This window comes from Patella vulgata, chromosome 5 (genome assembly GCF_932274485.2).
Source record: "Patella vulgata chromosome 5, xgPatVulg1.2, whole genome shotgun sequence".
In the NCBI taxonomy this organism is placed as follows: domain Eukaryota; kingdom Metazoa; phylum Mollusca; class Gastropoda; family Patellidae; genus Patella; species Patella vulgata.
Window position 1 is genome coordinate 50,848,368 of NC_065883.2, and position 16,175 is coordinate 50,864,542.

General features: G+C 34.6%; 1 protein-coding gene across 4 annotated transcripts in view; it reads right to left on the reverse strand.

Annotated features, from left to right (window-relative positions):
* LOC126821159 (WD repeat-containing and planar cell polarity effector protein fritz homolog) overlaps positions 1 to 16,175 on the reverse strand; it is a 161,899-nt gene that overhangs the window by 99,164 nt on the left and 46,560 nt on the right. For all 4 annotated transcript variants that reach the window (XM_050549525.2, XM_050549526.2, XM_050549523.2 and 1 more), the window contains exons 13-16: positions 9,677 to 9,713; positions 9,393 to 9,463; positions 9,041 to 9,091; positions 7,631 to 7,702 (exon numbers count right to left, since the gene is read on the reverse strand). In XM_050549525.2, the coding sequence (XP_050405482.1) occupies positions 7,631 to 7,702; positions 9,041 to 9,091; positions 9,393 to 9,463; positions 9,677 to 9,713 (231 nt within the window). The remainder of the gene's footprint in view (positions 1 to 7,630; positions 7,703 to 9,040; positions 9,092 to 9,392; positions 9,464 to 9,676; positions 9,714 to 16,175) is intronic.

Sequence of the window (16,175 nt, forward strand, 5' to 3'; positions counted from 1 at the left end):
TTACGCTACAAATTATATTTATATATAAAATATTTTTCCGACCTAATTATTTTCTTATAAATTATTCATATCCTTTATGGAAATTGTTTTAAACTTTTAAATGATTAAATTCATCAGGCAACGAGCCGTGTGCATTTCCATTCTAGCCACCACTGTATTTACTGGGGTGTGGATACGGTAGAATTATTTCAGATGCGTTTTAATTTATTTAGATATAATACTTCATAATGCTATAAACTAGTGTCAAGCAGATGAAAACCAGCGTAGATGGTGTGAAATTCATTGTTAATCATTATAAATTTGGCTACTTCCAAACTGTGTGAGTAACTGTATCCTACAAGAGAGTGAAATGTAAACCCTACCTGTCAGGCGCAAAAATCACCTGTCGGCGACAAGTAGACAGGCTAACATTTTGAGCGATGTACCGTATTTTACACTATTTGCGTACAAGGGGCGTCCATTTTGTCCGGCAGTTTTGGTCCGATTTTTAACTCGACCATCATTAGGGTGTAACGGTGATATACTAAAATGTTTTTTTAAATCGGATAAAAATTGTGACCTCCATAGGGTCCACAAGCTAAAAAACGTGATTTTTCGTACAATCAGGGGCCATAATTTAGGGAGTTACGGTCTGATATGCGCGAATATCGAAAGGAACCAAGATCTTTGGTTTATAAACTTACATTTCAAATTTCAACAAAACTAGGTAAAGGTAGGCTGCCAGGCAATGAAACATACGCCCACAGCAGCTTAGTCTTCTGAGCAGTCAACAAGAGTTGTCGCATATTTTTTCTATTGTCGGTAATGAAACATTTATAATACACTAAAATCTGATTAAGAGTAACAACTCATTAAGTAATTATCAGAAAATTATGTTTGGCTTTTAGTTCTTCCCCATGATAATGTTTAGTATACGAATCATTTAATATCATGAATTTAGCTGTTCAAGTTATCAAAATTCATTGAAAATCTATATACTTGTTCGTCTCAAGACCTTAAACTCTGTTTATCAACCTAAAGTCAATCAAATGATAACTTTGGTCTCAAGCACAATGACATTTAGTGTGTGTGTGTGTGAGTTAGTTGTATTTTACGTCCACTTCCACCAAGGTGGATCTAAGAGAGAGAGAGAGAAAGAAATGGGGTTTAACGTCCACTCGACACAAACTAGGTCATTTCGGGAATAACATATGGTTTAATTTTATTTACATAATTCGCTTGCGCGTAGGGGTCTTTAGCAGTGGGAGGAAACCGGAGGCCTCGGAGAAAACCCACGAGGTTGGACAGGCGACCCTACTCCTTGCCACGTACAACCGGGGATTCAAAACCACGCCAGTCGACTCAATGACAGACTTTATGATACAGCGCGCGGACGCTAACCATTCAGCCATCCAACCCCCCCGTGGATCTAAGAGGTAAAGGATATTTAACAAAAACAACAAGCTCAACAAGGAAATTAGCTTACTAAATAAACTCTAATACATGAGTAGAGGGTTATTAACTAGTATGAGGCCCTTCAAAGGGTGTCATGAATAAACAAGGGTAAAGCTGATGAGGCACAGATAGTGAGGCCATATGCATGAAATTTTATATGATATGTATTTATAAATACAAATATAACAATACACAAATAATGGACAGGTTTGGGAGAATCTATAATAGCAAAAACTTAACAATCAAAAAGGGGAGATTTTAATACAACCATGGGTGCTGAATAACCATAGCTAAATTATATTATGCCCTGGGGATGTATTAGAGTTTTTTCAGAAAGCTAAATTACCTTGTTGTGCTTGTTGTTTTTGTTAAATATCCTTTACCTCTTAGATTCTTTTTGTTACAGTTATTTTAATCAATGTTGATGGTTTCACTATGAATTTTGTATTGACCTCAAGTTTACTAAATGTCATTGTGCTTGATAACGATAAGAGGATACTTGTCGAAACGTTGTGCTTTTAGAATAAAACTAGTGATTGTATCCCATAAAAACTGTGTTCTGTTAATATATATTTAAAGTCAATCGTATATTAACTTTAGCCTCTGCAGCGTCCACAAGATATTTCAAATTGATCAAGGGCCATAACTCTGGTAGTAAATATCGGAAATCATTGAAAATCACTGGGCTTTTCCGTCTCATGGCCTTAAACATTGTGTATAAATCTGAAGTCAATCGGATGTTAACTTTAGCCTCCAGAGCGTCCACAAGATTTTTCAAAGTGATCTAGGGCCATAACTCTGGTAGTAATTATCGGAAATCATTGAAAATCACTTGGCTTTTTCGTCTCACGACCGTAAATACCATGTATAAATTAAAAGTCAATTAGATATTTATTTTAGTCTCTAGAGCATGCACAACATATTTCAAAGTGATCAAGGGCCATAACTCTGGCAGTAATTATCGGAAATCGTTGAAAATCAATAGGCATCTTTGTCTATGACCTTACACTGTAACATTGGTACCATTTAATCTGGCGTAAATAGCGTTAATTTCTACTCTGTGTCCAATTATTCATAAATATTGTTGAATTTCGGCGAATAGTGCTCAATTTATACTTCTATCGAATTTCAATCTCACTGTTTAATTTTGATTACCAAGCGTCTAATTAACTAGTGTTTAGTTTCTAGACACGTGTTGAATTATAAGCATCCCATCTAATTAGCACGACTGTTCAATAATTAGTTGGACCATTCAATTTCCCGAGCCGTGATTAAAATCAGTCAATGTCTCCAATTACGCAAGTGTTCAATTTTATTGTCAAACATCTAATTTCACGTGCGATGTTCAGATATTACGATTTGTTTAGTTGTTGGTCATCGTTCAGTTTTGCCGCTGAATGTCTATTTTTCCGCACAATGTTGAAATACTGTAATAAGTGTTAGTTTTAGTACGGTGCGATACGGTGAAATATTATTTTTCAGGATTCATACGACGACAGGTATCTGTAATGCCTGTCATTATCCGGCGATTATTTTTCAAGATCACTACGGTGAAACAGATGTTGGATTTTTAATGGCGACGGGACGGTTCCGAAGCAAAGCTTACCGTTTCGTCCACAATCATAAAATGTGTATTTATATATCCATTTAAAACAGTATTTCCCACACTGACCAGACATCCACGAATGATAAATCTCATGCATCTGATTTACGTGTGTACATGTCGACTCCCTACCCTGATTAAATCCTTTTGTTTAAATGTCTTCGCAATTAAGAATAACAGCATGGGTATTGCACCAATCATATATTACATAGTATGGGATTTTGGGTTGAAGGGTAGTGCAATTATCTGTGGCAATAAACACAAAAGGCTTGTAGAATTAATACACATGTGTCAGAAGCTAACAATATGTCTGTTGTGTAAGACAAAACGTGAAAATAAACTACTAATTCAAACTTTTTATTTCTTTTTATTATTATAGAACGACGACCCTTTTTCGCTGATCGAAGATCAAATAAAACCTACTAAATACATTCCATGCTTATATGTAACGCATAACTTTGCCAAACTTTATTTCAGAGAAAGCCAATTTAAAAAGGAATTGTATCATATATTTAAGTTTAATTTTTAATAAAGAATGGGGATATCATAAATAAGTTAATTCGATGTTTTTGTGGCATGTACTATATTAGATGAGATCAAAAGAGCATTTTAGATTAGGGGTTACAGAACAACAAGTAAGGTGGAATTAAAAAGTCGAACGGAACTGTTCTTCAGACTGAATTGCGACGGCAATCATAAAATTTTACTGAGTTCGTGCGGCCATACTTTCTAGGCAGAAATAGCTCTTTGGAATTAATGTCTTTGTTAGTAATTTTGGCATTTACCTGTGACAATAATTTAAGCTTTGACGAAAAATCGTGAAGCATATAGTTTCAACTTGGAAGAAATGTTAGAAAATGGCTAACAATCAGCATTGTTGATTGTAAAACATTCTTGGTTCATTTTTGATTGAACGATTGCTGAATACCATGGACACGTATTAGTCCGATAATACCTTGCTGACTTTTTCATTTCGGCACCAAAGAGTCTGGTGGATGCATACTGTCAATCAAAGTTCCATAATGAGAATTGACACGTAACATCAAAAGAAACCGATTGACGACGCCCCTTTAACAACATGACTTTTATTGTTAATTGTCAGTAGTAATAATTACAAATTTTGAAAAGAGATGTCGATGTATTTGTGATTTTACATGTAGCTTCAGTCCATTCAATAACCTGTATTTATTACTCAAATGGTTTCTCAATTAGCAGAATGTCAAAATAAAGAAAATACAGTTACACTTACAATATGACTAACTAAGAAGTTATTCGTCGCGATTTGGCCGGACCCCCACTCCACCCATTACATGTAATACCAATTTGTAACAAGTAATTGTGATTACTTTGTTACGGTAAAACTCCTGTTTTTTAGGAATGTGGATATGTGGGATTATCTATTTTTTTAAATCGGTACAGACTTGAAAGTTCGCGCATGCAGAGCATCTTCTGAACAAACTGATGTTTAGTCATATTTGCAGTTGACATATTCTGTCAAAAATACTCCTTACACCGGTGGTGATTATTTCTTTGTATTGTGCACAAATGTCATTCCTTAAATAGCCCCACGCCCCTTTAAGAACTTATAAAGCATGATTTTTCTGTTAGGCAATTTATTCTACACTTTTTGATGTGCTTTATAACTATTGAAGAGGCTCGAATTCATAAGATAAGAGGCGTTTTTACAAGAAACCGATTAGGGCTAATCGATTTGCATTTCCTTTCCAAACACATTTACGGCAAAAATTAGCCTAATCGGTTTCACCTAATTGTCGTATTTACCACAACGATTTGCCAAATCGATTATGCAAATCTTCCAACTTGCTCGCCTGCCGGATTGACGATTCGATTTCCAAGATGGCGTCCCCAACAAGGGACACGACGTGGCCAACATTAGATCATTTTCTTTTGAATTTCATGTTAAAATATGAATATTATGGACATTCCTAATAAAAATACGGGGCATTTGGGGACAGTCAACTGGTATAACTTTTCGTTTTTATTTTTGGACGGTGTCGCCAAGTACATAATAAAGAAAAGTGAATTTTTTTAACATTTTTCCTCAATTCTTCAGTCTTCAGCCATCTTGCGAGGCAACTCATCGCGTTCACGAGAACCGATTCGAATACCAACTCGAGACCTATGTCTTTGTACAAAACGAGATAGGTAATCGAAACCGATTTGTTTTCTCATAAAAATGCCTCTGGTTGTTAGATGTGTTTACTCTGTGTGTTGATGGATAAAACAATCAAAATTAATATTTGTGTCTGTGATAATTATTGGAAACGGAACGGTTTTTTTAATTAGGATATTAGTGTCTATGGCATGAAAACGGCAAGCAGTTTCTATTTGGAATTTACAAGTTGATTGAGTGTCAGTTAACCCGTTCAGAAGCAAACTCGTACACGGTTAAGGTAATACTCTTGACACGTATATAAATTGATTGGAATAAATCAGTTTTACTCCTTGGTTGTTTATATTGTTTTATTTACCTAATAATCAACTAGCTTGGCTCGCCATTACGACCGATGTTTTTGTAATAAAGAACAATAGTATTGTTTGTTGATTAGCATTATGATTTTAGAAAAAATGATAAGTTCACCAATTTTTTTTGTAATAAAGTAGACCCGTATTGTTTGTTGATTGACTTTATCCCATGATTTAAAAAAATTGGCGATGGTTAATATTGGGTCCAAAATAAATCCTTAAAGTGTGCTGGAGCCCCTTTTAGATAAACAAAGTGGCTACGTGCAATTTTATTCTTTGATCTTTTATATACGGGACATATCTGTTATTCAAACCAATCTGCACATGAATTACTACATAACAAGTTGACAGTTCATCATTGATTTGGGGTTCATGTGGAATAGATTCTTCGGTCGAAATACAGTTATTCTTTTCTAAAATAAAATGAGTGCCTTGGATTTTTGTGTGGATTTGATAGCGGTTATAATTAACCAATATTCTCTTACATCGGAGACTTGTGTTGCGTAAGTACAAGCTTACGTCTGACTTGAAAGCGCTTTCGAATCCCGTTGCAAGTTCTATTTATGTCTGATTTCTGTTTATAAGACCGATAACCAAAATATCTTTATAGTTTGCAATTTAAAAGTCTATCTTTGCCGTAATTCTTAACTATATACACTCTTAATACAGTAAATATGCAATACAATTTGAACACAGCGTAATACATGTATAGTCTTATGCATACGTGTCCTTTAAAATGTTCTAGACATGCAGCTTTACATGACTGGTTGGAAATATAACCGCATATATATCGTGCAGAATATGTGAACACCAGTGTTTTCACTATACAACGTGGACTAACGCGTCCGTATTATTAACGAAAATATTCAACATTCATAACATCGTGGCAGTATGACAAATAAATACTGTTAATTTTGCATGTAAAATTACACCGAGGCCCATTGTGTCACACGATAGCAACTGCTACACCACGTTATATATCGTGGCAATTTTCAACAAAAACCGGCACGATAATCGTGTTTCGTCAAACCTTCGCGACATTTGTACTGATACCTGCCGTCGTATGAATCCTGAAAAATAATATTTTACCGTATCGCAACAGGTCAGTACTAAAACTAACACTTATTACAGTATTTCAACATCGTGCGGCAAAATAGACATTCGACGGCAAAACCGAACGATGACCCACAACTAAACACATCGTAATATCTGAGCATCGCACGTGAAATTAGATGTTTGACAATAAAATTGAACACCTTGCGTAATTGGACACCTTGACTGATTTTAATCATGGCTTGGGAAATTGAACGGTCCAACTAATTATTGAACAGTCGTGCTAATTAGACGGGACGCTTATAATTTAACAAGTGTCGAGAAACTAAACACTAGTTAATTAGACGCTTGGTAATCAAAATTAAACAGTGAGATTGAAATTCGATAGAAGTACAAATTGAGTACTATTCGCCGAAATTCAACAATATTTATGAATAATTGGACACAGAGTAGAAATTTACCCCATTTACCCCAGATTAAACAGTACCAATGTTACAGTGTTAAACACTGTGTATAAATCTAAAGTCAATCGGATATTAACTTTAACCTCTAGAGCGGTCCACAGGAGATTTCAAATTGATCAAAGGGCCATAACACTGGCAGTAATTATCGGATATCGTTGAAAATCAATAGGTTTCTTTGTCTCATGACATTAAACACTGTGTATAAATCTAAAGTCAATCGTATATTAACTTTAGCCTCTAGAGCGTCCACAAGGTTTTTCAGGTGTAACTCTGGCAGTAATTATTGGGAATCGCTGAAAAACAATAAGCTTTTTCGTCTCATGACCTTAAACACTGTGTATAAATTTAAAGTCAATCAGATATTAACGTGATTTTTCGTACAATCAGGGGCCATAATCCATGATGTTATGGTCCGATACATGCCAATATTGAGAGGAACCGAGATCTTAGGGAGATAAACTTATATTTCAAGTTTTGTTGAAATTGGATAAAAATTGTGACCTGTAGAGTGTCCACAAACAATTGTGGACGGACAGGGGCGACAACAATGAAAATGTGGGCATATAAAAAGCATATTTAGTTGACTAACCTGAATATCACCACGTCCACTAGCAACAAATACTATAGTACCAGTTGGATGCCATGCCATACATGCTGGTTTCTACAAAGTATAAAATAAATCATCACAATACATTAGATTAAAATATCCAAACTACACACTGTAAGAAACCAGCGGCTGCCAGGCAGGATACGCCCACATTTTGCAAGAGATGGATAGAGAACAAGCTAAAAACAAACATTACGCTGTAACGGTGATATATTCAAATGTTTTTTTAAATCGATTAATAATTGTGAACTCTAGAGGCTCCACAAGCTGATTTTTCGTACAATCAGAGGCCATAATTCAGGAAGTTACGATTTGATATGTACGAATATTGACAGGAACCGAGATCTATGGGTTATAAACTTGCATTTCAGGTTTCATCAAAGTCGGATCAAAATTGTGGCCTCTAGAGGTTCCACAACTTTGATATACCAGATGTTTACACTATTTGCGTACGAGGGGCGGCCATTTTGTCCGACAGATTTGGTCCAATTTTCATGAAATTCAAACTCAGACAAAATTACAGTGTAACGGTGATATATTCGAAGGTTTTTTTTTAAATTGGATAATAATTGTGACCTCTAGAAGGGCCACAAACTAAAAACGTGATTTTTCGTACAATCAGGGGCCATAATTCAGGAAGTTACAATTCGATATGTACCTCTATGGGGTCCACAAGCTAAAAACGCAATTTTTCGTACAATCAGGAGCCATAATTTAGGAAGTTATGGTCCAATATGCGTGAATATTGACAGGAACCGAGATCTGTTGGTTATAAACATACATTTCAAGTTTAAACAGTGTTCACAAGCTAAAAATGTGATTTTTCGTACAATCAGGAGCTATAATCCATAAAGTTACAGTCCGATACATGCCAATATCGAAAGGAACTGAGATCTTAGGGTGATAAACCTATATTTCAACTTCCATTGAAATCGGATAAAAATTGTGACCTGTATAGAGTGTTCACAAACAATTGTGTACGGACGGACAGGGCGACGGCAATATACGTCCACATGAAAATGTGGGCGAATACTTATATGCTTCTAGATAATATATAGCAGCAATATTTATAATCAAAGAAATTTGGAATTAATTAACAGTAAATTCCTAATTAATTAAAGAATTGGTTAAAGCATAGTATGCATCTGAAGAGCATACACTAAACCAATCGGCAATCCACCCCCACTGACTTTAGTGGACTAAATGTATAATGGATTAACCTTTTATGTTTCAGTTAACCCCTTTTATATTCTCACTACAAATAAAGTAATGGGGAAAAGATCATGTTCTTTAGAGGTGAAACAATATAAGTGAATTTAAAGGTTACAAGCCAAAAGACAATTTCAAGATCTTCAAAACCAGCTCAAATTTTATATTCATAAATATATTTACCAAGGCACATCGAGTTATTTGTGTTATTTTTTTCTGATCATCATGCATCACCTGTTGAGAGAATAAATGAAATGAAATGAAATGGGGTTTAACGTCCTACTGTTTTGCTCTAATTGGGCCCTGTTGTGAGAGACAGTACATCTATATTATAGAACTTCAGTTACATCTATAATCTTGTCTCTTATGTAGTAACTGTACCAGTTCTTTTTGAAGGACAGATTAACAGACAGGCAGATGGCCAGACAGTAGGACAGATAGACGGATGAACCCTTTTTAAAAATCCCATTTGATCTTCAAAAGGTGGGGGACAAAACACAAACTACGTAAGCCAAAATACAGTAATATAATTTACCAATGATGCATCAACACAACCAAGTAATAATTTATCTTCAGCAGGATTCCTACTTTCACAAACAATATTGCCTAAAATAAACATGAGTAAAATTTATCGAATTTTTATCTGATGAAAATCAAAAACACATCCATCAACAAAAAATCAGTACATTTAAATTATTAATTTATTTCAATTAGAACATAAATAAAGTTATTGTCTTAGATGACATTAGAGTTCATAGAATTACCAGTACACCAATTGTAGTACATAAATAATTGCACTTAAAACATAAGTTTACTTACTTTTAAGGGTTATGGATATAATAGATGTTCGTTGTATCTGCAAAATATACATTTATCTTTAGATTAACATCTTCATACAAAAGAGCACAGCCTTTTGAATTGAGTTAAATTTATGATATACCTTTTATACCTTTATACCTTTTCTTCGGTCTACCATTAAGCCTCTATGGCTTGTTGACCACCTTGATTACTTCTAGCATTGATAGGTTTGCACATGTTTTGAGCTGGATCTTGTCATAAATAAATTTTTTCTCAAAGTATTTGGGTTAAACTTTATTTCTTCATTTTTCCAAAATTGATTCAGGTTACAGCATTGACAATGTACTGTAGTATGGTAATGCTTTCCAATTGTTTATGACTCTGATTGAGAAATTGTTTTTCCGTACGTCTTATCTAGAATGATGCTTTTCTAGTTTAAAGTTGTGCCCTCTTGTTCACTTCTCTGTAGTTACTTTTAGCATTTCTTCATTAACAACAATATATTTTCCTTGAAGAATCCTGTAGACTTGGATGACATCGTAACGTTTCCTTCTGTACTCCAACGAGGGCAAACTGAGACTTAACAAGCGTTGTTGGTAATCAAGGTTTTTTTAGTCCGTCAAATCAATCCCAAAAGGCGGTTAAAGTTATTTTGAAAAATTACTCCTTGATCTTTCTCGGTATTAACTTGACTGATTTCTATAGATTGGTTGTTTACTTCCATCTTATGTTTCCCTTTATGTTATTGTGGCCAAAATGCAATGACCTACATTTTTCAAGGTTGAAATGGAGTTGCCATGTATTAGCCCACTAGACAAGTTGGTTGACATCTCTTTGAATGGTGTTAGATTCTTGTAAGGATCCGCTATGACCGTATAACTTTGTGTCGTCGGCAAATAGTTTAACCACGAATTCAACAGCTTCCGGTATATTGTTAATGTAAATCAGAAACAGGACCGTTCCTAGTGCGCTTCCTTGGCTAAGAAAGGATTCTATCCATCTAAGGATTTTGCTGCCAATTCCGATTGATTCTAGGTTAATTAGAAGACGCTTATGTGGGACTTTGTCAAAATCCTTTTGGAAATCAAAATAGATGATGTCAATAGGATTATTAAGGTCGACTGCTTCTGTGATGTAGTCCAGTACCTCAAGGAGTTATAAGGTTGTTGTTCTACCCGCTCTGAACCCATACTGTTCTCTACATAAAATGTTATAGGAATCTAAGTGATTCGTGATGGCATATATTATCTCAATATTGATTCTAATATTTTGACAATGATACTTGTGAGGTTTATTGGTTGATAGGTGCAGGCTTTCTTCTTGTTACCTTTCTTGTATAATGGTGTGATGTTTGCTGCTTTCCAGTGGTCTGGTAAAACTCCTTCATCAACCGATTTCCTGTATAACTTGGATATTGGTAGTTTCAAGACATCGGCCAGTTCCTTTAGGACTTTCAGATGCAAATTATCTAGTCCTGGGGATTTGGTTGTATTAAGTTTTTTCTAATTTACTATGAACTACATCTGGTGATATTTCTATGTCATCTAGGATGGGTGATGATGTGATTTGTACAATCGGTAAATTCATAGTATTTCCTTTGGAAATAAAACCCAGAAAAGAAATCGTTCAGTTCTACAGCCTTCTCCAAGTTACTGTAAAGTATTGTTCCATCTTCATTCTTTATGTTGCTAATTCCCACTCTTTTTTTAGTCTTTAATCTGACATATTCCAGAAGCTTTTTGAGTTATCTTTCACGTCTGCAGCAACACTCTTTTCGAATTCTTTATGGGCTGTTTTTTGAAGACTAGTTGCATGGTTTCTGGCTATTCTATATTCTTCGTAGTTGCCACTTTTCTTTTCTTCTTAAATGCTTTCATCCCAGTAGCTGTGTACCATAATTTTCTGGATTTCTGCCTTGGTTTATAGACTGGAATATGGCGTTTAATACTGATATTTAACATATCTAAGATCAATTCCCAAGTATGTATTGTATCTGGTTCTTTCAAATCATCCAACTTCCTAGTAATTTCCTGTTTCATATCTTCATAATTACCTCTGTAGTATCTATACTTGATTGTTTCTGTGGTCAAATTCTTGGATATATTAAGGTTCAACGAAATCTTTAAGCGGACATGATTGCTTTTCCCTAAAGGTTCCATAAATAATATATCATTAATATCTTCTTCATTTTTTGTGAACACAAGATCTAATGTAGATGGAGTTTCATGATGACGGTAGCGAGTGTAGTCTGTCACATGTTGGATAAGATAGCAATCTTTGACACTTTCTAAAAACTTGTAACATGGTGAACCTGGCTGTATGTTGGTAGATTCTTTTTTCCAATCTATGTCCATATAATTGAAATCGCCAACTATCAAAACTTGGGGGTATCTCAAAGTGATTTCTCTCAAAACATGGTTAAGATTTGATGAGTTGTCAAAACTACTAGATGGACTACGATAGATACAACCTACTAACATTTCCATTCCCTGTTTTATCGATAATTTACACCATAGCTTCCTGTATTAGTGTTTTCTACTTCAGCATGCAGGTTTGTATGCATGTAGATAATAACTCCTTTACCTTAATCTAGTTTATTATAAAACATATATCATAGTTTTTTATAGCGAACTCACACTCACTTAAGTCTTTTGGATTGTTCTTCGGCAGGAATTCGCATAGTACAATAATGGAAGGGTTATGATTCCCTATAAGTAGCTCCAATTCTTTTCTTTTATTTAACAAACTATCAACATTGCTGTAATTTCTTCAGTGTTGGTATTTACAGTGAAATTGTGCTTGTTAAAACTAAACCCCTATGGGTGCGTCATCTCATTTTCATCTCTGTCGTCTTCTTGAGAATAAATTATCGTCTTATCGTCAGTGGTCATGGAGTCACTTAGAATTTCATGTCTGGTTCTGTATGAAATAGTTCTTCTAGGTGTACTGATAGGAAAACTGGTACGCTTCTTAGTGGTTCTAATGTTGACAAAGGGAGACGAAGGTTTTGGAGTGGAACTGGGTGGTTTGCACTAGGGATTTGGTATCGTTTAGAACGGGGTTTTTAGCGCTGGAAAGTATGCATAGAGTTTACTTTCAAAACATCGTTCGATAATTGATAAAAATCGTTTAAGAATTATATAAATGGGTTAGTTAGTACTATGGCTTAGTTTAATGGTAACGGGTTTAGTTTCTCCGAGAGTCGTTTAAAAATGGCCGACCCGTTCACTTATCTACGACGTTTACTTATTAGACGAGTCTGCTTTCCCGAGATACGTTGAAAAATCAACACACCGTTTACTTATCTACGGCTTTTACTTATTAGACGAGCCGTTTAATTTCCCGAGATACAGTAGAATATGTATTAAACAGCCACCCAAGGGAATTTTCACGACTGACCGCTTAACGGGAGTGGCCTCTTAATAAAATCTAGGTGCTTTTGTGCTGACATCAATTAAATATTACGCTTGGGTGCATTGGAGCAAACATCAATACTTGCATCGGTAAATTTGACCGTCGCTGAATCTTGCGCCGAATGAAAATTCTTTACTCAAGTCTCAGACATAACTTCTGTAAATTTGTCATTTTGTACCAACCTTCGATACTACTGTCTAGCATTGTGATGCATTCGATAATATTTATCCATTTTTGTGAAGAAAATCGATGAATTAATTTTATTTTATCAAAAAAAGCACATGGACAAAAAAACATCGCTGATTTTGTCACCGATTTACAGGGGGTGTAACTCTGTATGTAATATTATAGGAGGCACTAAAACATCTGTTTAACAATAAAGTGGCAATGGAAAAGAGATACTAAATGATCGTGACAAAACTCGGTACTTTTATTCTATTCAATCAGTATCAAATAATGTGTCGTTACGCATGAAAACAATGATCAGGTTAGTCGTTTAATAAAACAAAAGATTAACTAACAGATAATTCCGGGTTTGTTATTTTAACATTTCTTTTTACCTGATCAGTGGGGGTCCAGTTAATTAACTACTACTCACGGAATTAGCGGTGGTGTTTCGAAGAACGACAAGATGTTATCATTCAACAATGGCCGATGTTTTGTTAAATTTATTAATAAAATAGTGACCGCTGGCCGCGTTAGAGGAGTGACCATTGAATAAAGAGATGAAACAATAGAATTTTTACGGGGGGAATTTATCGTGACCGCTTACAAGGAGATGTCGCTGAATAGGAGTGAACGCTCATACAGATTCTACTGTACGTTGAAAAATCAACACACGATTAATTTATGTACGGCGTTGAAAAATTAGATGAACCTTTTAATTTCCCGCGAGCCGTTTACCCGATCGGTTAATTTTGATTACGATTATTTACATATGAAGTACAAATAAAAAAGGGAAATATAAAAAATGCACACCCATAGATAATCACCTTACTGTGGTCATGGTATTATATATTATCCATTATCCTATAAACTTAGTATTCCACCATTGACAAATAAATAAGAAATCGGTAAATCACGTCCCATGTAATTCTACAATTGGAAATCGGTAAATCACGTCCTAGGTAATGTATCTTTTTTAAATCACAAATGAATTAACTTGTCTTCCATCTGTACACGTGGTCATAAGTCAAGTTTACAATGGCAGTCCGATAATCTCGCGAGACTGTACATTAGACTGGCGCCCAAAAAAGTCACTGTCAATCTCTATAGACAAGCTGTCGCCCATTTTCAGACAGCGTAATTACTTGATTGGGGGCTTCTGTGCAATTTAGTTGATTATTGGGTACAGGTGTTAAATTTTGGTACTGATTCAAAATCAACATTCCCGAAAAAGAAAAGGGTTTATATAATAAAACAGAACATATATTTAGCTATGATAATCTAATAACAAAAACCAATTGTATGTATTTATATGTATGTACACTAAATACTAAAAACAATCACAACTAGAACTGCAAAGCAGTAATGAGGGTTTCACCGGTGCCACGGTACCCTTGAACTAATGTCACTTCCAGTGCCATTTTACCCTTGAACTTATGTCACTTTCGGTACCAATGAAACCATTAAACAGGTTTAGACATAAGCATTGTACACATCAAATAAAATGGACACAGAATCAACCAAATCCAGCCATATCAATTCCATTTTAGATCTGTTACCATATTTTATACATATGTCAAAAAAGTGATCCTGACAAAATTGTTACTCACCTACCGCTAAGTTAGTTCACTTTCTAATGGGAAATTAAAATGCGGAACAAATCTTAAAAAGTGATCCTGACAAAATTGGTTATTTATCGACAAGGGAAGATGCTAAAAGCAATTTTTGGACGTCCATATGATCGTATTGATTCAATCTATATGTCCATTGGAGTCAAATATCACAATGTTAAACGAATAATAAATATAACTCACTTCAAAAAAAATGTTTGTTTTGGAAGCTAAAAATACAGTTTTTGCCAAAATGACATTAAAAATTTAAATTTTCAAAATTCCGCGCCTATAAGCGAAGATTCGTTGAAAATCAAAAATCTGAAGTACCGTAGCTATTTGCCCTGTCTCCAGCTATGTCAAAATGTACCAAATGTTAAAATCCGTCGATTATTGTAAATATTACAGCGACATTTAAAAAAACGACAACTTTGGCGATTTTGGACATTTCGCATTGTCACAGAATTTTCAAAATAGTCATGCTGACTTTCCTGAAAAACCAAAGATATCATACAGATCCGCCAAGTAGTTTCTGAGATATGCTCAAGTGGAAAATAAAACGGTCAACGTGTTGGATGATTTTTTTGGTAAAAACAATCATCACTAGAACTGTGAAGCTGTAATGATGGGTTTCAATGGTGCCACGTTATCCTTGAACATATGTCATTTTCGGTGCCACGTTACCATTGAACTCATATCACTTCCAGTACCAATGTAACCGATAAACAGATTTCGACATAAACATTGCATATGTGTTATAAAATGGACGCAGAATCAATCAAACCCAGCAATATCAATTTCATTCATACATTTGTTACCATGTGTTACATATGTCAAAAAAGTGATCCTGACAAAATTGTTATTTCTCGACAAGTTATTTTTGGAAATCTATATGATCTTATTGATTCAATCTATATGTCCAGTGGAGTCAAATATCATAATGTTAAATAAATATAATAAATAATAAATATAACTTACTTCAAAAAAATGTTCGTTTTGAAGGCTAAAAATACAGTTTTAGCAAAAATGACATTGCTTCCGGGGATAATGAAAATGTTAAATAAGTTCTATGAAATCATAAAAGGCATAAGGCATCACATGGTTAAAATTTGATGAAAATCGAATAATAATTGCCACTTTTATAGACCCAAAACCTTGAAAAGTGACTTGTAGAAAATCGTATATTTCTCCGCAATTGAACAATTTAGAAACCATTTTGTGATATCTATATGATCGTATGGGTTCATTCTATTAGTTGATTGGAATCAAATATCATAATTTTAAAAACATTACAAATCAGACTCATTTGAATAAAATATCTGTTTTGAAGG